Source organism: Phoca vitulina, unplaced genomic scaffold (genome assembly GCF_004348235.1).
Source record: "Phoca vitulina isolate PV1807 unplaced genomic scaffold, GSC_HSeal_1.0 scaffold80, whole genome shotgun sequence".
NCBI classification, from domain to species: domain Eukaryota; kingdom Metazoa; phylum Chordata; class Mammalia; order Carnivora; family Phocidae; genus Phoca; species Phoca vitulina.
The window spans coordinates 5,235,478-5,258,159 of NW_022589783.1; the positions used below are offsets into that span (position 1 = coordinate 5,235,478).

At 38.6% G+C, this 22,682-nt stretch overlaps 1 protein-coding gene across 11 annotated transcripts in view; it reads left to right on the forward strand.

Moving 5' to 3' along the window:
* KMT2C (lysine methyltransferase 2C) overlaps window positions 1-22,682 on the forward strand; it is a 195,195-nt gene that overhangs the window by 153,670 nt on the left and 18,843 nt on the right. For 9 of the 11 annotated variants that reach the window (XM_032394303.1, XM_032394302.1, XM_032394300.1 and 6 more), the window contains 10 exons: window positions 478-2,303; window positions 3,417-3,528; window positions 6,599-6,677; window positions 8,594-8,657; window positions 10,541-10,773; window positions 13,500-15,176; window positions 19,288-19,500; window positions 20,210-20,374; window positions 21,816-21,957; window positions 22,098-22,245. In XM_032394303.1, the coding sequence (XP_032250194.1) occupies window positions 478-2,303; window positions 3,417-3,528; window positions 6,599-6,677; window positions 8,594-8,657; window positions 10,541-10,773; window positions 13,500-15,176; window positions 19,288-19,500; window positions 20,210-20,374; window positions 21,816-21,957; window positions 22,098-22,245 (4,659 nt within the window). The remainder of the gene's footprint in view (window positions 1-477; window positions 2,304-3,416; window positions 3,529-6,598; window positions 6,678-8,593; window positions 8,658-10,540; window positions 10,774-13,499; window positions 15,177-19,287; window positions 19,501-20,209; window positions 20,375-21,815; window positions 21,958-22,097; window positions 22,246-22,682) is intronic. The other 2 variants (XM_032394307.1, XM_032394301.1) reach the window with 2 other exon arrangements.

A 22,682-nucleotide genomic window follows, 5' to 3' on the forward strand; every position in this document is an offset into this window, starting at 1 on the left:
ATAGATTAGTCTATCCAGTCATCATACCTGTGCCTTTGTCTTCTCAAGGACAAAGACCTGTAAGTCTCTCTAGTATAATTTGTTAGACCACCTGCCTTCTTCAAGCATCCCCCCCATATCAGCCTTCCCTTACAGCCAGCCTCCCTAAATAAAGAAAAAAGAGACTTACTCAACTCCAGTAGTATTACGCTTATTTCTAAACATTTGATTCCATCTGCTTATTGGCAGTTAGTTAGTTTATGTTGTCTTAGATTATATGCCTTTAGAGCTCACATATGGTGAGCATTATAGGGTACTTAGTAAAAGTTACTTGCATATAGATACTTTGTAAGTGTTTTCTAATGGTAATTATTTTGTTTTGCTAAGTTGTTGTATTTGGCAACGTTAATTTTGTATATGAGTTAAACCTCAAGCTCTTCCTTTTTCAACCTAACTCTAAAATCAACATGATTCTTAATGATCTGCTTTTTTTTTTAGATTTGGATTTCCAGGAGGTAGTCATGGTACCCTGTCAAGTCAGGAACGCTTCCTTGTACCTCCTCAACAAATACAAGGATCTGGGGTTCCTCCACAGCTGAGAAGATCAATATCTGTAGATATGCCGAGGCCTTTAAATAATTCACAAATGAATAATCCAGTTGGCCTTCCTCAGCATTTTCCACCACAGAGTCTGACGGTTCAGCAGCATAACATACTGGGCCAAGCATTTATTGAATTGAGGCATCGGGCCCCTGATGGAAGGCCACGGCTGCCCTTCACTGCTTCTCCTGGCAGCGTTATAGAGGCACCTTCTCATCCAAGACATGGAAACTTCATTCCCCGGCCCGACTTTCCAGGCCCTAGACACACAGAGCCTTTGAGACGACCTTCTCAAGGTCTACCAACTCAGCTACCTTTGCATCCAAGTTTGGAACAAGTGCCACCATCTCAGCAAGACCAAGGTCATCCTGCTCATTCATCTTCTATGGTCATGAGGTCTCTAACCCATCCCTTAGGTGGTGAATTTTCAGAGGCCTCTTTGTCAACATCTACACCAGCTGAAACAACATCTGATAATTTACAGATAACCACCCAATCTTCTGATGGTCTCGAAGAAAAACTTGATTCTGATGACCCATCTGTAAAGGAACTAGATGTTAAAGATCTTGAGGGGGTTGAAGTCAAAGACTTGGATGATGAAGATCTTGAAAATTTAAATCTAGATACAGAGGATGGCAAGGGAGATGAATTGGATACTTTAGGTAATTTGGAAACTAATGATCCCAACCTGGATGACCTCTTAAAGTCGGGAGAATTTGATCTCATTGCATATACAGATCCAGAACTTGACCTAGGAGATAAGAAAAGCATGTTTAATGAGGAACTAGACCTTAGTGTTCCGATTGATGATAAGATAGATAATCAATGTGTATCTATTGAACCAAAAAAAAAGGAGCAAGAGGACAAAACTGTGGTTCCTCCTGATAAACATTCTCCGTGGAAAAAATCCGCGGGTACCAGTGAGATAAAAATAGAAGTACCATCTCCAAATTCTAAAGGGGAAACCAAATGCGGAAGGGAGAAAAGTGATGAGAGTAAGGATAATGTTGACACTCCCTGCTCACAGGCTTCTGCTCACACAGACATAAATGATGGAGAGAAGGCTTCCTTGCAGTCCTGTGGTACAGATCTACTTGAGAAAAGAACTAATCAAGAAACTGCTGGCTCCAACACCAGTGGTGTTCGTGGCTCCGCTCAGCTGCCCGCTGAGGATGTAATAAACTCTTGTGGCATAACTGGAGCAACTCCGGTTCTCTCAAGTTTACTTGCTCATGAAAAATCCGATAATGCAGACATTAGGCCATTGGGATCTCCACCACCAGCGTTGCCAGCCTCACCATCCAATCACGTGTCGAGTTTGCCACCTCCTTTGATGACACCGCCTGGTCACGTTTTGGATAATACCGTGAATTCTAATGTGGCAGTAGTCTCTAGAGTAAACCATACTTTTCCTCAGGGTGTGCAGGTAAATCCAGGATTCATTCAGGGGCAGTCAGCAGTTAATCACGGTTTTGGGACAGGAAAACCTACAAATCAAACTGTGCCTCTAACAAACCAGGCTGGTACCAGTGGCATGTCTGGACCCCAGCAGCTAATGATCCCTCAAACATTAGCCCAGCAGAATAGAGAGAGACCCCTCCTTCTAGAGGAACAGCCTCTACTTCTACAGGATCTTCTGGATCAAGAGAGACAAGAACAGCAACAGCAGAGACAGATGCAAGCCATGATTCGTCAGCGGTCAGAGCCATTCTTCCCTAATATCGGTAGGAATTCCCTTGGATTTCAGTAATTGCTGTGGGCATTAGGGTGGCATGCAGTAAGCTTCCAGGATTTCGGTATTAAAATTACATGAGGACCAGAGCAATGAGGGTCATATTTTTGTTCCTCATTCAGCTTTAAAATGAAAGCAATAAAGTCCTCCCAGGGATCAAGAGATTCAAAGTTCTGAGTTTCAGACCTTCTCACTTCTATTACTTACGGTATTGTTTAACAGAAATCAGACTCGTCTCCTTTAGTTCCCTCTAACCATTATTACCATGTATTTTCAGAGTCATTGAAAAATGAATTTAAAGAAGTCATGATAGAAATAAACGTCTTGCTGTCTTTGGTGTACGATAAATGCTTGGCAAAATTTTTCATATAAAGCTCTTTAACTTATATCCAGTACCTTATTAATTTGAAAAAAAAAACAACAAAAAAACCATAAAATAGCAATGGAATTAAAATACCGGAGTGCCTCCAATAGTAAGAATTTGCAGTCAAAGCGCATGTGTCAAAGGAATGCTTCTAAACAGTAAAACTGACGTTCTGTCCTGTAGGCATTACCAATTTTATCATGGGGGGGGGGGGCATTTCTTTTTCATCTATATGCAAAGAGGTCTTTTTTTCAGTAGTCTATCCTTATTGCAAAGGTATACCCTCAAGAAATAGATACGTTTTTCTTTTAAAAAGCGGTAACTAGGCTTAGTGGAATTCCTTAGTATTGGAAATAATGGCAATTGCTTGTTTATGATGTTGCATTACTAAAGAAGCCATTCTGTTCAGCATTGCAAAATTTTGGATGGAAAGGAATTGCATTGCTTTATATCATTGCTACCGTCTCCCTTAAATGTGGCAAGCTTCTTGCTCTGATTTTTGCATGACTGAGGTATGCAAGCATTATGCAAGTATGGATTAGTGAGATGAGATTAGATTCAGGATGAGGTTTTTATTATCTCATAATTCCTTACTTAGTACAGAAACCTATAACAGCGATTATTATAATAAGGAATAAGAGTCTATAAATTACCTGATGTTTGTGATAGTTAAATTACCTCTTAGTGTTAACTTGAACCAAGTACTATGAAATAAGTAACTTTAAAATATTTCTTCTTTAGATTTTGATGCAATTACAGATCCTATAATGAAAGCCAAAATGGTGGCCCTTAAAGGCATAAATAAAGTAATGGCACAAAACAATATGGGCATGCCACCAATGGTTATGAACAGGTAGGTGAAGATATTTCTCATTTTTACTGTGCATCAAGAAGTACATGAATTATTACTAGTTTCTAGAAAAAACATACAGTAACTCAAAAACCTATATTCTAGGAATGAACAATAAATACTTAAATTGGTTGTGATGTCAGCTGGATATGATCAAATGTAAAATGTTTTACAAGTGTAAGGATTTAATTTCTATTAGTTTCAAGGTAAACAAAAGATTAGGGAATGATTGGAAGGTTGACTTGATTAATCAGGAAATCAAGGTATTTAAGTGTGTTTTTTTAAGTAGTTTTAGAATAGTTAATCTAACTAAAGCCTTCTTGGGACAGAGATCTTTCATCCAAAATAGAGGAAGATGAGAAAATGAAACAGAATAGAAATTTAACTGCTCTTTTGAGAAAAGAAGATAGCTTATTTAAGCCTGTGAATATTTTTTATTCCATCAAAGGAACAATGCAGAGAAAAATGTGGGACATTTCAGTAAAGATCCCCAGTGGTTAAGGCAACTGTGAATTTATTTCTAAAATAAAATGTCCCCAAACTGAATTTGAATCAGGAAAGGAAAAGTCAAGAGGATGGTTGACAGTTAGCAGTTGGAGAATTTGTAAGTCTTTTCACTGTTAGCAGAGAAGTGGAAATTATGCATTAAACAGGACTATAAGAATTAAATTAGAGTATGCCCCTGAAGGTATATTAGATAACTGCTGGGCAGTCTTTCTTAAGTTTTGATTATGGACCGCCATCAGAATTATGTGGTAGTTGTTTAAAAGTTCAGGTTCATTGACTCACCTGCAGATCTCCTGAATCAGAGTATCTGGAAATGGTGCTGGTGTATATGTATTTTTGATGAGCACCATGAATTATTCTGATGTGTGTTGCGGTTGAGAATCTGTCAAGAGAGTAAGCATGGAGCCTCAGTTTAACCTAATTACCTTGTTGAAGAACTTTTTTTCACAAAAAGGATTATGGGTGATTATGGAATTGAATATAAAATCTACATGAATTTAAGATAAACATGTTACTTCAGGTAAATTGGGAATCCTTAAAGGTATATTTCTTCGCAATTGTTGAGATACTTTGGAAATGGTCCAGAAGCATTGTTGAGATCAAAGTAGAGATAGTAGTTTCTAATGATTTTCATTATTACATGGCATCTATTACCACAATTTCTCTGTCACAGGGGTTTTTAACTTTTTTGTCATGAACATTATTGACAATCCAGTGAAACCTCTGAATTACCTCTCAACATTTTATATGCAAAACCAAAAAATGTAGCATTACAGGGAAATCAATTATATTTGAAATAGTTATTTAAATTTAAAATTACGATATATGTGCTTAATGCATTAACAAATTTAGCAGTAAGTCTAATAACTACCATTATTTCATAGTATGTAATGATGAACCTAAGTGACCAAATTAGGTATGTGCAGCAACTTTTGTTATGAATGTGAATTCTACTGGTGATAAAGTCATGGTACTGCTAATAATAGTGTAGTTTGCTGCTATAGTCAAAATAGAAGGAAAAGCCAATTTCATTCGCACTTAAAGTAGGGACCTCAAGTTTAAAAAAAAAAAAAAAAAAGCCTCAGAATCAGACCCCTGATCTTTCAGCATTGGTACCTCAACCAGTGAGAGACACATTGGTACATTAGTTATGTCTTAGGATGTTGTTTGTTCTTCTCCTGAGTGCTTTGAAGAAGTGATGATCCCTCCTTCAAGCAGTGTACTGTGTTGACTGAGGATGATAGACTGTGGTATTTGGATCCAGAGATCATTCCAGATGAGGGTTGTAGTGGGGACAGGAGGTTGATAAATAAATTAAAAAAAAAAAAAACCTGAGTAAAAAAATTAAAAAGCATATGTTCTAAATTGTAATAGTATAATAGTATAATACTAATGTATAATATTTTATACATAATTTGGAAATTATGCTTGTTATATTAAAGCATTTGGTAACTCTGGAGGAAGTGTTTTCATTAAAGCAGTAATGTTTCTATGAAGTTTTTATAGCTGTAATTAGAATAAGTCACATTTTGCCGAACATTTTTATTTATTTATTTATTTATTTATTTATTTATTTATTTAGAGAGGGCGTGCACTTATGGCGGGGGGTGGCGTGGGGCAGAGGGAGAGGAGAGAGAGCATCATAAGCAGGCTCCAGGCCCAGCGCCGGGCTCCATCTCATGACCCTGAAATCATGACCTGAGCCAAAATCAAGAGTCGGACACTTAACCAACTGAGCCACTTAGGCGCCCCTGCCAGACATTTTTAACCATATAGATTTGTTCTTGGTCAGTAACAAATTTTTGATTTGCCTTAACATTAGATATAGAAATGTACAAAAATGTATGAAACTTTTAAATTGAGATACCTCTTTTGTTTTAGAATACAAAATAAGCTACCAATTATTTTTTTATTAAAGAATAATTGACTTTGAGTATTGTATTAGTTTTAGAAGCACAACCATACTGATTTGATATTTATCTACATTATGAAATGGTCACCACAATAAGTCTAGTTACCATCTGTCACCATACAAAGTTGTTGAAGTGTTATTGACTATATTCCCTCGGCTTACATTCTCACCTCCCTGTTCCTTATTTTTATTTTATAACTGGAAGACTGTACCTCTTAATTGCCTTCACCAATTTGTCCATTCCCCCACTCTCCGCCAGTAATAATTGAAACAAGAAATAATTTTCTAAGAATGTATGTAGTAAATGAAGACTTGAATTAATTTTATTTTAAGGCATAGCGAGACCTGTAATAGAGAGTGAAGCCCCGGGAGCAGCCTAGTTGGCTTCTTATCCCAGCCGCTTGGCTCTTGTGGTAGAAGTTAAGTAATCTCTGAGTCTTCCTCTCATCATAAATGAAACGGGAGTAGAAAGAGTCCACACCTCAGAGCTGCAGGGTGAGGATTAAACATGGGCAGACACCACAAAATGGGACTTTTGTACATAGTTTTGATGCCATTGCTCTTTCTCCCCTGGAAGAGGAAATTATTAAACACTTAAAATAATTATCATTCCACATGCTCCTCATTTTGATACTTGGAACTTTCTTTTCACAGGTTCCCCTTTATGGGCCAGTCGGTGACGGGAGCTCAGGCTGGTGAAGGGCAGAGTCTGCTCCCACAGGCCGTCGTGCAGGTACTGCTGCTTGTCGCTAGTCACCGAGAGGGGGCGCTGTCCTGCCTGTCTCACCAAACCCTACTCTTTAGAGGGAGGCCACTTGTAGAGAGCGGTAGAAACCTTAAAACCCTGCCGAGTGCATTCTCGGCTCAGCAGAAATAAAGACGTTTTATTACTTTTTTTAAAGGAAAGCCAAACTGAGGTTAAAAAAATTGACAGTTTCTGAAAAGGACCTCTATATTTACGAGTTAGAAAGTCACTTGGAGGGAAACCAAATGCTTAGGGTTTTGGGTTTTGCTTTTATTTACTTTCAACTCCACAAGAACATTTTCATGTCCTGCATTTTGGAATTAATCCATAACATGTGAAACTGCAAAATAATGACTATAATCATTCGACTTGGCTGTCGATAGTCATGTTCTGCTATTTATTCCTTAGAATAATTTAGCTTTTTAAGATATTTTCCATTCATAATAATCAGCTTTAAGTGTAATATTTAAATGTCTAGTGTCAAGCAGTGTCCAGGAAAGTAGAACTGTTCATTTCATAAGGTGTTTTTTTAATTTAATTTTATTATGTTAATCACCATACATTACATCATTAGTTTTTGATGTAGTGTTCCCTGATTCATTGTTTGCGTATATCACCCAGTACTCCATGCAGAACATGTCCTCTTTAATACCCATCACCAGGCTAACCCATCCCCCCACTCCCCTCCCCTCTAGAACCCTCAGTTTGTTTCTCCGAGTCCATGGTCTCTCATGGTTTGCCTCCCCCTCCGATTTCCCCCCCTTCATTTTTCCCTTCCTACTATCTTCTTTTTTCTTTTTAAACATATATTATTTGTTTCAGAGGTACAGGTCTGTGATTCATCAGTCTTACACAATTCACAGTGCTCACCATAGCACATATAAGGTGTTTGTTTGTTTTTTTTTTAAGTTACCTGCCTAGGAAGAAAAAAGAGAAAGCTACTTACTATATGTCTTCGAAATTTTCTTTTTTGCCATGACAGTTGTGCCTTAGATTTACTATGCTGATAATTATATTCTTTTCATTATTAAAAGAAGAGAGCACCATCTGATACAGTGGAAAAAGCATAGACTTCATAGTGGAGTTAAAAAAAATCTCAGTTCCACTATGAATTTACTGTGCAACATTGGGCAAGGTCTTTAACCCCTGTTTTCTGATCTTGCAAATGTTACACCACTTGCTTTTGCAGTATTATAAGGATTACATGAAGTATTCTGGCTGCTAGGAACGTTGATAATTGTTACCTTGTGTGCAGCTCATGTCTAACAGAACTTGTAACAACTGAGTAAATGTTTTTTTCAAAGTTAATTTTATTTATCAGAGTATTGCCAGGGAATTTTTAGGTTAATAACTAGTCAGTCAGTCTCCCTGGAAGAAACAAGATATTTAATTAGAAAATAAGACTAATATTTTTAGTAAGTGTATATTTTATTATTTGTGCATGTTAGGGACAGTAGTTCTTGTTTGTAAATAACTTTGTGTTATAGAGTGGATTTTAGTAAATCTGGAACCCATATTTATGTCTTAATTGCAGAAAAAGCCAGGTAGACTTCATCAAAAAGTGGGATTTTATGTGGATCTCTAGCTAAGTACTAATGATATTTGACTTGCCCTAATACTATATTTCTGATGAGTAATCCCTTACCTCAAACATAATTGTTTTTCAACTAAAATCTAGAAAATAAAACAGTTCAGAGATAGTTTTAAATTTTCAGAAATTAGTTTGTCACCACAAAATTCATCCTACTTTTTATAAAAATCAAAGCTTTAAAAATGTCTTAGGAAATTAAGGGTTTTTTTCCTTCCATTTCTTTTTCTTTCTTTTTTTCTGTTTCTTTTTTTAAGTTTTCCCCCCTTTAACTGAAATGTGGAATAAACCTATTTGTAAATTTTACTTATTTTAGGATGGCAGTATAACACATCAGATTTCTAGGCCTAATCCTCCAAATTTTGGTCCAGGCTTTGTCAGTAAGTATGAATCTAATAAGTTATGTGTTCTCTGGGGATTGCTTGTTTGCGCTATATTTGTGTTCTTCTAAACAAACAAACAAAAAAAATTGGAGTTAGTGTAGATGTGTTATTTTAAGTCTAAGTGCCCTCATCTTTTATGGAACATCCCTGCCCTATTAGAAATCTGTTTCTGAAGGCATGTATTTTCATTGCTCTTTTTCTCTGTGCATGAAGAATTCTAGTTAGAGATCAATATTTTAATACAGAAAAACCATCTTCCCCATTCTCTTCAATACTGTTGTTGCTGTTTTTATATATAGATTGGGCACTTTACAATCTGTAGAATTAAACCACTTCTTGTTCTAATGACTGTCTGCCTAAGTGACAAGGACACTAAATGGGAACAACAAAGGGAATAGGCTTAGAAATAAGTTGGGTTAGCAGCATGGTGTGAAGGTCAAGGATGCAGGATGCCACGGAATCCTTTCTAGTTATCTTCAGGGGTCCCAAGGTGGTTCAGGATAGTATTTAAAGTTCTCCCCAAACTGAACCTTTCTGAAATCTTCAGACTGTTTAGCTAACTTTTTTTTCACCATTATTTTTCATTTTGCTCACCTCTGCTCTCCTGGTTCCAGAAACCAGAAAGGCTTTCCTTGCGGTAGGTCTCATTCTACCAGAAGCAGAACTTCTGAAATCTTGTGAAAAAGCCTGTTCTTGAAAAATGCCCTTCAAATTTAGTAGACTAGATTTCAAGTTCATACATGTACTGGAACTTCTGGGTTTAGGAACAAACCCAAAGTCTGACCTTTTGAAATTAACCCCTGCATTTAATCATAATTATAATTTGAGTACATATTTGCATTAAAAACAAGTATACTGCTATAACCAACTGGCTTTTTCTGGCTTTATTGTGCCCATTGGCTTTGGTTGGATTCTTACTGTATGACAATATTCTGTTATCATTGATGTAATTTTTCAGCTAATGTCCTTCTTGGAATTGTATTTATTCATTTCTTTGTCTTATAGTGAGTCAAAAGGTATATTTTGAATTTTACTACCATAAGATGACTTTTTTTTTGTTTTTGGGATTTGGCATCAGTGACGTAAAGTGCCCTTAAAGAATAAAGAAGGAATATTGGTACAAAATGAAGAGATATAACTATTTGGGGAGATATTTATGACAGTCATAAAAGCAGAAAAGATTTTACCTGGTTAATAATTATTCCATACCTTTGCTTATTTATAGAAATATAAATTACAAAATTCATAAAAGTTAGCAATGTTTTTAACTTATGGATTTCCTTTATAAAACATAGACTTCATGTTGGTCCCCTCTAAAAGAGTTTAGGTTCCCTTCCTCAAAGTTTAGGGTATTTTTTCGCTATTAAGAAATAAGAAAACCTTATAAACTTAGGAAAATTAGCATGGGAAATGATATCTAATCCATGCTCTGGTGATAGTGTATACCCAACTTTGTTTCTTCAAAACAAAACATTTCTAAAAAATGTCTTTAAAAAAACCAAAATTATTTACATTCTGTAAAGTTGAATCAATAATACATATATAACTTAATAGATAGTATGGCATGTGGGTTAGAGAAAAGCATTCCATTAGATAAAAGTCTTCTGTTTTTCAAAGATTAGATTTATAGTATTTCTGAGTATGAAGTTAACACTGTACTTAAGAACATGCATTTTTCGCTTTCCTCAAATAAATGTTTTTCTAAAGTCTCCTATTTGATAAAGTTAAATTATGGTCTAATATTTAGTATTATGTTTTAATGACACCTATTACAAGGTCATGGTGAAACTGCATTTCCTTACAAAATGGATTTGTATAACTTTTACATTGTTGGATCCTTTAGAAAATTAACACAGATGAATTTTTCATTTTTTCCTTAGATGATTCACAGCGTAAGCAGTATGAAGAATGGCTTCAGGAGACCCAACAGCTTCTTCAGATGCAGCAGAAATATCTTGAAGAACAAATTGGTGCACACAGAAAATCTAAGAAAGCCCTTTCAGCAAAGCAACGTACCGCCAAGAAAGCTGGGCGTGAATTTCCAGAAGAGGATGCAGAGCAACTCAAGCATGTTACCGAACAGCAAAGCATGGTTCAGAAACAGCTAGAACAGGTAATTTGAAGTATTCTGGTTATTCTTTTTCATATGGGATGTTTTTATTATTCTCAATATTTTGGTTTTAAAATACATGGTATATCTTATGTAAAAGACACATTCCTGAAAGATGAAACAATTTTTTTTTTTTTTTAAGATTTTATTTATTTATTAGAGAGAGAGAGTGCACGAGCACAAGCGGGGTGGGAGGGAAAGGTAAAGGGAAAGGGAGAAGCAGAATCCCCGCTGAGCAGGGAGCTTGGCGCTGGGCTTAATCCTAGGACCCCGAGATCATGACCTGAGCTGAAGGCAGATGCTTAACCCTCTGAACCACCCAGGTGTCCCAAATGAAACCATTTTGCTATTACCTTCCATTATAAACCAGATGTTTCTCAAAATGCTTATACTGAAATAACAATTATACTTAAAAAAGAAGTAAAATTTAAACTTTTATTTAAAGTAAAACATTAGAAGTGTTCAAAATGGGTTAAGAGCCCACTCCTAGTAATTACCCAAGTGAATTAAAAACTTAGGTTCACATAAAAACCTGTGTACAAATATTTATAGCCACTCTACTCATATAGTCACCAAAAACTGGGAACACTCAGGTATCCTTCAGTGATGAATAGTTAGACAAATTCTGGTATGTCCATACACTGAAATAGTGCACAGCAATTAAAAAAAAACAAACTATTGATATAGAACAACCTGGACGGATCGCAAGAGCCTTATGCTGAGTGATAAAAGCTAATTCTGGAAGGTTATATACAGATTCCACTTATATAACATTCTTGAAATCACAAAATTATAAGGATGGACAATGTTTAGTGGTTGCCAGGGCTTAGGGATGGGGGAAGGAGGGTGTGGCTATAAGTGGGTGGCATGAGGACACTTTTTGGGGTGACAGAACTCTTCTGAATCTTGACTGTGGTGATGGCTACTCTAATCTCTAAATGTCAGTTTTACTTTTTATCAATTTTAATTTTTTAAAGAAAATTGAAAAGTAATCCAAATGTTAATAGTAGAAAAGGAGGAGTCCAGAGTAGATTGACTTAATAAAACTTGGAGTACTGTCAGTGTAGTGAAGACTCTGGTAAACATATTCACGTATGTTGTCTTATTTAACCTTCTCTACACCTTTCTGAAGAAGCTAGTATTGTCACCGTCTTACACAACAAGAGTCTCTTGAGTCCTCACAGAGGTAGGTGACATGTTCGCTCCTAGCTGATTCTCAGGGTAGGGTTTTTTTTGGTTCAGATGTGTCATCTCCAAGCTATAGCAACCACAATAATGTTCCAACAGTAAGGTGATTGTAATGTAATCCCTATTGTTTAAAACTAGGACAGTTCTGGAATGAGATGGTTCTTCTCTCTAAATTTACTCTATGGGTCCATGTTTGTTGCGAGTAAAATTCTTTTAATGATAGGTGTTTCCTACTAAATAATTTTAGCACTTTTGTTGCCTGCTGGTGTCTTTCTATAAATTCCTTATGATGAGGGCCTGGCTTTTGCATACCCATGGATCAAATCCTATTTAGAAGCTAATACTGTACTTGGAAAATGGAACACATCATCCGTTACTGTATAGTTGCCAACAATCCAGTGTAATCCCATTAAGATAAGCAGCTGATAACATGTTTAAAAGTATTTTAAAATGTCATGGGAAAGGCATGATGACCCCCTTCCTGTATTCCTAATACTTGTACTCCTGCTTCACCAGTCCCATGGTAATCCCCCAGTTCCAGCGAGGCACCTGGGCAGGAAGGAGGAAAATTAGATAGTTCTACAGCCGCTGGAAACCCACCAAAACCAGTATGTGCAGAGAACGTGCTCGTTGTCTGGGAAACTGAAGAAGATAAGCTGAAAAACCATTAGAGCTGCCGGGCTCAGTGTACTGGTATAATCTGCATCTCCAATCGGATGGTTACCGAGGACCTGGGTAGCACCAGCATCACCTCCTCCCCTTCCTGAGCAAGCTGCATCCTGAGGACACGGCTGCATCTTTATTGATGTGTGTCCGTAGCATCTGGTACATTGTGGTGGCACAAGGGTTGTTGGAATGAATTAATGGACACGAGTCAGTCATTATATTAGGAACTATTTCAAATATTACCTCAGAGTTTTGTATATTTTTTAGAAATTATAATTTGAGTATGTGATCCCTTAAATTCGAAGAGTTTCACCAATCTAGTCTTTTTAACTGGGGGGCGGGGTGGTGTACCTGCTAGTATTTCATCTTGTTTTAATATCTTGTGTGATTTTTGTATACTTAAGAAATGAAATCTTAACTTGTTTTAAATGGTTCAAATCTGAGTTAAATCTTGGTTATTCTGACCTCGTGTATTAATGTAACTTCTCAGGCAGGTGAGTTTGCTGATTCCTGTGTAGCCTTTGTTTATTGTCCTATTTTACTTTTTGATGTGTAGCTTAAATAGTTTATGACTTTCGTGGTAAGGTTTTTAAAATATTTATTTCAGAAAAATATATTTCGAATTTGTTTTTGGTATATCATATGTAAAGAAGTTTTACAAATGATTTAGGAAAATTCTGTTGTTAAAAAGATTCGCAGTCTTTCGTTAGTGCTTATCGATCCAATTTCTTTTTTTTTTTTCCACTGCCTAAGCAAAATACTTTTGCATCCGCAAGATCTGCCTCATGTATAACCCCCACCGCAATCATCAGCCGGTGATTTAGTTCGATACCTGCAGTATAAATAAATGAGTAAGCCTCACTTTTTGATTCCAGATCCGTAAACAACAGAAAGAGCACGCCGAGTTGATTGAAGATTACCGGATCAAGCAGCAGCAGTGCGCAATGGCCCCGCCTCCCGTGATGCCAGGTGTCCAGCCCCAGCCGCCCCTCGTTCCAGGTGCCCCCGCCCCTGCCATGAGCCAGCCCAGCTTCCCCCTGGTGCCGCAGCAGCTGCAGCACCAACAGCACACAGCGGTCATTCCGGGGCATTCCAGCCCTGCCAGGATGCCGAGTTTACCTGGGTGGCAGCCTTCCAGTGCTCCTGCCCACCTCCCCCTCAATCCTGCTAGGATTCAGCCTCCCGTTGCCCAGTTACCAATAAGAACTTGCACACCAGCACCAGGGACGGTGTCCAGTGCAAATCCACAGAGTGGACCACCACCACGGGTGGAATTTGATGACAATAACCCCTTCAGTGAAAGTTTCCAGGAACGGGAACGAAAGGAACGTTTACGAGAACAGCAGGAAAGACAACGAATCCAGCTCATGCAAGAGGTAGACAGACAGAGAGCTCTGCAGCAGGGGGTGGGGATGCAGCCGCATGGCTCGCTGCGCTCCCAGATGCCGTTCTACAGTTCGGAGCTGCCTTGTGACTTCCCCCAGCCTCCCAGGCCCCTTCAGCAGTCTCCCCAGCACCAACAGCAAATGGGGCAGGGCTCACAGCCGCAGAGTATGCAACAGGGGTCTATTAATTCCCCTCCCGCCCAGACTTTCATGCAAACCAGTGAGCGAAGGCAGATAGGACCTCCCTCCTTCGTTCCTGATTCACCATCGATTCCTGGTGGAAGCCCAAATTTCCATTCTGTCAAGCAGGTACATGGAGGTCTTTCTGGGGCCAGCTTCCAGCAGTCCCCGGTGCGGCCTCCTTTTACAGCTGCTTTACCTGCAGCATCTGCAGTTGCTAACAGCAGTCTCTCTTGTGGCCAAGACCCTGCCGCAGCCCATGGACAGAGTTATCCAGGATCAGCCCAGTCTCTCATCCAGTTGTATTCCGACATAATCCCAGAAGAAAAAGGGAAAAAGAAAAGAACAAGAAAGAAGAAGAAAGATGAGGATGTGGAATCCACCAGGGCGCCATCCACCCCCCACTCAGATATAACTGCTCCACCGACCCCGAGTATCTCAGAAACTACCTCCACGCCTACAGTGAACGCGCCTGGCGAGCTTCCTCCGCAAGTCGAACCTGAGTCGGCGGAGCCTGTCTGCCCGTCAGCTCCCAACACGGCAGCCGGCCAGCTGTGTACAGAATTGGAAAACAAGCTGCCCCACAGTGATTTATCACAGGGAACTCCAAATCCACAGACTTATGCAAACCCAGAGGCGGATAAGCTGTCCATGGAAACCCCCGCCCCAGCTGAGGAGGTCAAACTAGAGGCGGCTGAGCCGCAGCAGTGCCCGGGCCAAGATGGGCCTGAGCCGGAGGAACAGACAGGCAGTAAGGCCGAAGAAAGAGTGGTGGCTGGTCCTGTCTCCTCAGGGCAGAGTCCTCCCCAGTCTGCTGGGGCCCCGGCTCCCAAGGGAGATGCGGGCAATGAACTTCTGAAGCATCTGCTGAAAAATAAGAAATCATCTTCCCTTTTAAGTCAAAAACCTGAAGGCAGCTTTTCTTCAGAAGACGACTGTACAAAGGATAACAAACTAGTTGAGAGGCAGAACCCAGTCGAAGGATTGGTAAGTGTGCTCCCTGAAAACTACAACTTCCTTGTCTCCCCTTTGTTTTAAATTACAGTTAAGCCGATTAGTGCCAACCACGATACTAATTTCAACAAGATTTTGCAACTTTTTACTCTAAAGGCCAAATATTAATTTTGTTGTTTCTACCTCTGAGGAGCCCATGTTTTGACTCATACCCATAACCCATATTAAGTCATAATTTGTTTACTTTTTCTTCAAAAATCAAAGACATGTACTAATGCATTTAATATGTAACACGTGCCTGTCAGCTGATTATTACCACATTGAGCTGATCTGAGGCAAAAAGTGAATGTCTGTGTATCTTTATTGCAAATCAGTATGCAGTTTCCATTAACCTCTTCGAAGTACAGAAGACAGCTCCTGCACCCGCTAATACCCGGGGGGACTCGCCTCTCGGGTAACCCGTGTTGGGAATCCGTTGTGTTGCAGTGTATTAATACTTGATTTTATACAAATGGAATCTTACACTATTTTATCTTTATAGTTTCCCTTGTGTCAATATTCTGCCCTTTTTAAGGTACAAAACATTGAGTTTGCTTTTTTGTTTTTTCATTTTTTTTTTGTATGAAGAGGTTCTTTGAAAATATACCTTTACAAGATTCCATCCCCTGCATTTCAGTGAACTTCCCTGAGCTATTCCCGGACTGGGGTTTCCGGGTTGTAAGGTTGGTCTGCTTGAATGCTCGTGCTTCCTTACTGGCGTATTCCTAAAGCTTTCCCTGTAGTGCTTCTCAGTTGGGATTGTACAGTTTTCATTTCTTAATCGAATGGGTGAAGTGGTATATTTCGCTCAGATTTTCAATTTTAAGGTTGCTAATGAAGCCGTTCTTTTAGCAAAAGTGTTGTCTTACTCTTTGTTTCTCTTATTTGTGTGTTTGACCATTTTGGAGAGATTGAGTGCTGGAGTGATAGAGTCCGGTAACTTGTAAACTCTAGTGGTAATATTTCTTCAGTCATATTTGTCGCCACCAAATATGCCCAGTCTCTAACCACTTTCTCCACTGCATTCTGTCCCCCTAGGAATACTGAGCTACTTGCAATCCCCTTGAAGGTCTTTCTGATCTCACCACATGCTGCTGTTTCTGCCTGTTGCTGTCCTTTCTTTTTCACATCTGGCCAACGTCTTCTTTTCTTTTAAAACTCAGTTCTAGAATCATCTTCCCCACACCTTTCTCAGCTCAACCATTCTCAGATGTGTCGATGCCCATGTGCTCACATAGCAGTTTTTATAATACCACTCAAATAGAGCTTCTTGAAGGGCATAGGCTGCATCTTGAGCACCTTTGTGTTCTCAGTACTTAATACAGTATTAGCACATAATAAGTACTCAGTGTATGGAATTGAAGTTAAGTCTTAATACTGATGATTATGTTATATAGAGAGGATGTTAGGATAGAAAAAGGAATGAGATCACTTGTATATGTATAAATGTTTGGACTGTGTCATGTATTCTCATATCCATTTAGGAGGGTGGCAAGGGGTCGGGTACCTTATTACTAGGGGTAGTGATGCCTTACCGTATTCCAGGTAGGTATCCTATGCTGAGAACTTGCCCGAGGTACTAGTTAGTCATTTGGCAGGAACGGTTATTATCCCCGGTTTACAAATGATGAAATCCCGTTTACTTTCTAGTCACACGACAGGCAAAATTATTGTGGCAATAGTTGGATACACCAAGTTTTCCTCCATACTGAGTCTGTTTCTTTACATGTAACTTGGGGTTAGGAGAAGAGCACCTTCCTAGTTGCTGTGCAGTGAGTGGTAGAGCCTTTTTGGAAAGTTTATGAGGTTCCTACTCTGCCTGCATTAAGTTCATGTGTCATCACTTACCAGGAGGATGGTCTGGGCAGGTTCGGTCCTTTCTGTACCTTGATTTCCTCATCTGTACACAGGAGTAATACTATTCCCTGTTATGTAGGGTTGCTGCAAGGATTAACAGAGTTAAAACACATTCTGCTGATAATGTCTGGAAAAGGTGCATATCTTTGACCTGCTAATTACGTATGGAGGAATCTGACCTAAGGAATATAAAATTCTAAAATATGCAAAGATGTAACCACATGAATAGCTAATGTCCTGTCTACTAGTAGAGGGAAAAAAATGAGAGAGAATTTAAGAGAAAGAAAGAAAGTCTAGTACAGTAGTTATTGATTAAATTATTATTTCTATAAAGCTATATCTGAATGAGTTGTTTTTTCATTCTTTTTGCAGCCACTAAAATTTATGCTGTATAAGGATGTTTAATGTCATGGGAAATAATGTCAAGCCACTAAAATAAAAGAATACAAAGTGTGTCCATTGTGTTTTAACACAATATATGTAGGCATAGGTAAAAGACTGAACACAGATACATTAAAATGTTAACTTTTTATCTCAGGCAGACATTTGGATGATTTTTAACCTTTGTGCTCTCCTATAATTAGAAGTATTCTTTGAAATGTAGTAATACGTGCTTTTTAGGGTAATTGTGAGGATTAGAGATAATGTCTGCAATGCACTTAAAGTGCTTGACCCAAACGTACTTAATAAGCAACTACATTATTAATCTCTTATAAGCCAATAAGAAATTCTTAGGTCCTTGCTACTCAGAAGTGCAGCCCTTGGGGATCAGTAGCATTGAGCTTACCTGGGAACTTTTTAAGAAATGCAGAATCTTATTCTCCAGCACAGACTTACCAATCAGAATGTGTTTTTTAATAAGAGCCAATGGAGAGGTGCACAGTTCTGGGCCTGTGGTTCTCAAAACTTTAATGTATCAGTATCACCTAAAGGGCTTATTGAAACACAGGGCACTGAGCCTCACTCCTAGAGTTTCTGATTCAGTGAGTCTGGAGTGGGACCAGGGAATGTGCATCTCTAACCATCCCCAGGTGGTACTCTTTTTGTTGCTCTGGGGACTGCTTTTTGAGAACCATTGATATCGTCCTGGGATGGGTAGTCTGAGCCTGCTTAGACCTTTTACCCTTTCTTTTTTGAGCTTAGAAGGGTTTTTACATTTTCAAATGGTTGAAAAAAAAATCTAAGGAAGAGTAATATTTCACAACATGTGAGCATTATATGAAATTCAAGTTCAGTGTCCATGAATTTAAAAAGTTTTATTGGACCACGGCCACACTTGTTCATTAATGAATGCTCTGTAGTTACTTCGGCGGTAGCGGGGCAGAGTGTCGAGTAGTTATGATGGGTACTGGATGGACTGCGGAGCCTGGAATACTACATTTGGCTTTTTACAGAAAAATGTTGCCATGCATGCTCCAAGCCAGTTAGAATAAAACTGGAAACTATAATCTTCAAACCTCCAAAGATTCAGTGCAGAACACATCAAAATAAGTCTAGCAACTGTAGTTACCTATCTAACAAAGTATAACTGTAAAGTTTAGAAATACTGGCCCCTAAAAAAATTCCCGTATTTTTAGGTATTGATAGCAGTACCTTTAAGGACCTCTTCAGGGTTCTTGGCCATTAAGTAAAGAGAAAGGTTTAAAAGAAGAGGGGAGGGGTTATTTGCTAGCATATATGTAGGCCCTTTCATTGACTTTATAGAGCAGTTATTACTCAATCACAGTTGTGATCATGAGCTAATTTCGATGACCAGTGTTGTTTGTTTTTATTGATCTAACTGTTCCTCTCAGCGAAGGTGCATAGGCTATGGAACTTACCTGTTGTTTCTACAGACCTTGTATTTCAACTGTTCCTAAGGGGAACCCAAAATAAGTCCCCAAGACCGCAGTGCAGGGGCTGTCCTTCCTCCACAGCTTCCAGAGAGCGGGACCGAGGAGCCCTGGTCTACACTGGCACCGCGTGGTCCCGCCTGAGGAGTAATGCTTGCTCTGAGAGGGAAAGTAGCCACACTTAAGAATTCTGCTCTTTCCTCAAGCTTTGCAGCTTACCAATTTCTGTACTTGAGAATAATGTTTGGAAAGGGGATGATATTTCAGAGAACAGGCCATTTGAGGCTACTGCCTTTCCTCAATTTTTAGTGCCCCTGTTAGGAGTGTGTGTCATAGAATGGAACTGGATTAGCATGAACTGCAAAATCCAGCATGTGAATAGTTCACTTATCTCTTAACCTTTCCAATTACATTAGCAAACTTTGGGGGCTCAAATGCAAGGTGGTTTTGGATGTGGCAACAACCAATTGCCAAAAACAGATGGAGGAAGTGAAACCAAGAAACCTCGAAGCAAACGGACTCAGAGGACAGGGGAGAAGGCTGCACCTCGCTCCAAGAAAAGGAAGAAGGATGAAGAGGAGAAACAGGCTGTGTACTCCACCACAGACACGTTTACCCACCTAAAGCAGGTGAGTCGCTTAGAGCAGCTCCTTTAAAAAGTCAAGTGAGGCATCAAATGCTTTTTCAACCCTATTAAACTGAAATTTTCTCTTTATCACCATATTTCCTAATTAAAGTAGTTACAAGGATAAATGATGTCTCAACAAGGAGTCTAGTAGACTTCCTAATTGCAAGCAAAACTGCACCATATCCTATTGGCACCCGAAAATGGCAGTAAGATAGATGGATTGGTAGGTGATGGTCAAGATTCACTTGTGTTCAGAAGGAGCAGCCTCAGCACCAAGAAAAACCTGTCTGTGTTACTTGTGACTCTGGATGCAAGGAAATGCAGCTGCTGGTCTCCCTGCAGTAAACTCTGTTCTTACACCTTTGTGGTTGTTACAGAAGGTGGGAGACAGCCACTAAGAGTGCCACTGGGGGTACCTGGCCTCCCTTCACGCCCCGATTCTTGCTGAGCAAAGATAAGGAACGTGTTTTTCTTGTTAGGTGCCTGGCAGCATCCCTTTAAGACAGATAAGAATAAAGCTCATTTTTAAATATATCCTAGAGATTCTGTGGTCTCTCTCACTTACTTACTCCAGCATTTTGATACTCGAAATTTTTAAGTCTTGTTTTTCTCAAGCCTTATTGGACTAAGTTGCCTTGGGTCTTAGAAAAGTTGCGAAACGCTCTGTTTTGTTGACCGTGTACATTACTCTTCAATGTGTTTTTTAATAGCAGCTCTCTCTGCTCCCTCTAATGGAACCAATCATTGGAGTGAACTTTGCGCACTTTCTTCCTTATGGCAGTGGCCAATTTAATAGTGGGAGCCGACTTCTAGGAACTTTTGGCAGTGCCACCCTTGAAGGGGTTTCGGATTACTATTCTCAGTTGATCTACAAGGTAGGTTTCTTCACCAAGGTCTTACCTTGCTTCCTCTTTGGATACCATGTCAGAATTGGTAGAGCTTGTCTTGTTTTTCATCTAATCTTCCAAGTTTCATTTAAACTTTATTAGTTCAGCTAAAAGGTGACAATTTCACTGGATGAAGAGTTTCTAACATAAATATTTGTGATGTTTTATAGGTAAGACTACAAATAGTGAAGAACATCCATTATGTATTTCCATGGTAGAGAAAATACCTGTTTTCCTATAACCTTTATTAACTCTTAAAATGAATCCAAATACATAGTAAATAGAATAAAAAAAATAGTTAGCAATTTTCCCTGAAAAATGAAATGAAAAAAATTGAAAAGTGTATTTTGTCTGATGATTTAACTAGACATTAATTATAACTAGACATTAATTCTTAAACTAAAATATCAAACTAACTCAAATTTATCTTTTGGTATTATTATTTTAGCAACGTTTTATAATAGCCTTATTAGACATTCTTTACTTCACATCTGACTTATGTAAAATGCTCTTTTTGCAAAAATATTTGAGAGTATCATCGGTTTTCTGGAGGGCTTCTCTTCTTACTTTAGTATTAAAGTCATTCTCTTGTGATGCTCCATTTATTATCACTATCGGCTTTTCTCTTCAGTTAGAACCTGTCCTAACTCTTGTAAATGCCTTCTCTTCTGATGCAACCTGTTCTCCAACACAACTTCATTACTTTCATGAAATCCCAGATCTTTGCAAGATTTGTAATTTCACCTTGCACTTGATTCTCATGGTATTATTGGTAGATTCCAACAATCCCTGAGAGACTGATCACTTAATCAACAAATGACAAACTGATGACATGCTAAGCAGAGAGAAAATGTTTGGAGGGGACTCCCATTTGTTAATGATTTAGCCATTTCCATGTTATTGCTAAGACTTTTGCTTTTTATAGAGGTTTTGGACAATCCAGATTCTAATATTGAGGATATGAGTTGTAATTATAGGATTAGGACCACAAATTCTCAAGTTGTTTGTTTGTTTGTTTGTTTTTTAATAGAACTGGGGCATATTTTAATGAGAACTGAATAATGGAATTTTTGAGAACTTTTACAATTTATTAAAGCTGTCTTTCACTGGCTATAACAATGAAATTTGAAAAGAGATGTACAGAATAGAATAATGTAACTTTGCTTCTTAATTTCAAGTACTCAAGCTGGGCAGAGTAAGCAAATGGCTAATTTGTCCATATGAGCATGAGTATTTCTCCCACCAAAAAACCTCCTGGCCTTGTACATTTATTCATCTTCTTGGTGTGCATTTAGGAATGAAGATGCATCTTGATGACATGTCTATAGCCTTGCTTCCATGTGCTAAAAATTCACAGAACTAAGTTTTAGCAAGGTCATGGCATATTTGCTCTGTAGCACATAATTTAAAATTTTTTGGTCTCCTGCAGCAGAATAATTTAAGTAATCCTCCAACACCCCCTGCCTCTCTTCCTCCTACACCACCTCCTATGGCTTGTCAGAAGATGGCAAATGGTTTTGCGACAACTGAAGAACTTGCTGGAAGAGCTGGCGTATTAATGAGCCATGAAGGTATGATGCTACACCTCCGGGTTGTACACCTTTGCACAGTGTGCCTTTGTCAGCTGTGTATGGTGAAAAGGCAATCCTTTTCTCCCCATGTATCCGTTTTGACTAAATCTATCTTTGGTTCTGTGTTTTCGCTTTTCCAGTTACCAAAAGTCTAGGACCTAAACCGTTTCAGCTGCCATTTCGACCCCAGGATGACTTGTTAGCCAGAGCTATTGCTCAAGGCCCAAAGACTGTTGATGTTCCAGCTTCCCTGCCAACACCACCTCATAATAATCAGGAAGAATTAAGGTAGAGGTCCTTTTTTCCTTTTTTCTCACATATTTTTTAGTTATTTCATTTTTTAAAAAATATATATATTTAGCAGAATGTAGGGATAGCATGTAAAAACATTGAAGGGGTAAAAATTTGGTGAATAGTTTTCTTTAGGACTTAGTTTATAAAACGTTCTTACTATTAAATGTAATTAGTTTGTACATTTTTAAATTCTTAGATGGTATAGGAAGTTCAACAAATAACCAAATAGACATTAAGGCAACGGGAGTCTCTCTGCAAAATATTTCACAGATCACTGTCACTTACTGATGTTCCCAGATGTCTAAAATAAAAGAGCGGCAGTCACCGATACCAGAGAATGCTTTTGGGGAAGAGAATTTAAGGACTATCCCGCCCAGAGTTTTGTACTTCTTTGTATCAGCTTTTTAGACCCAAGATTCTGACTGGGGAAA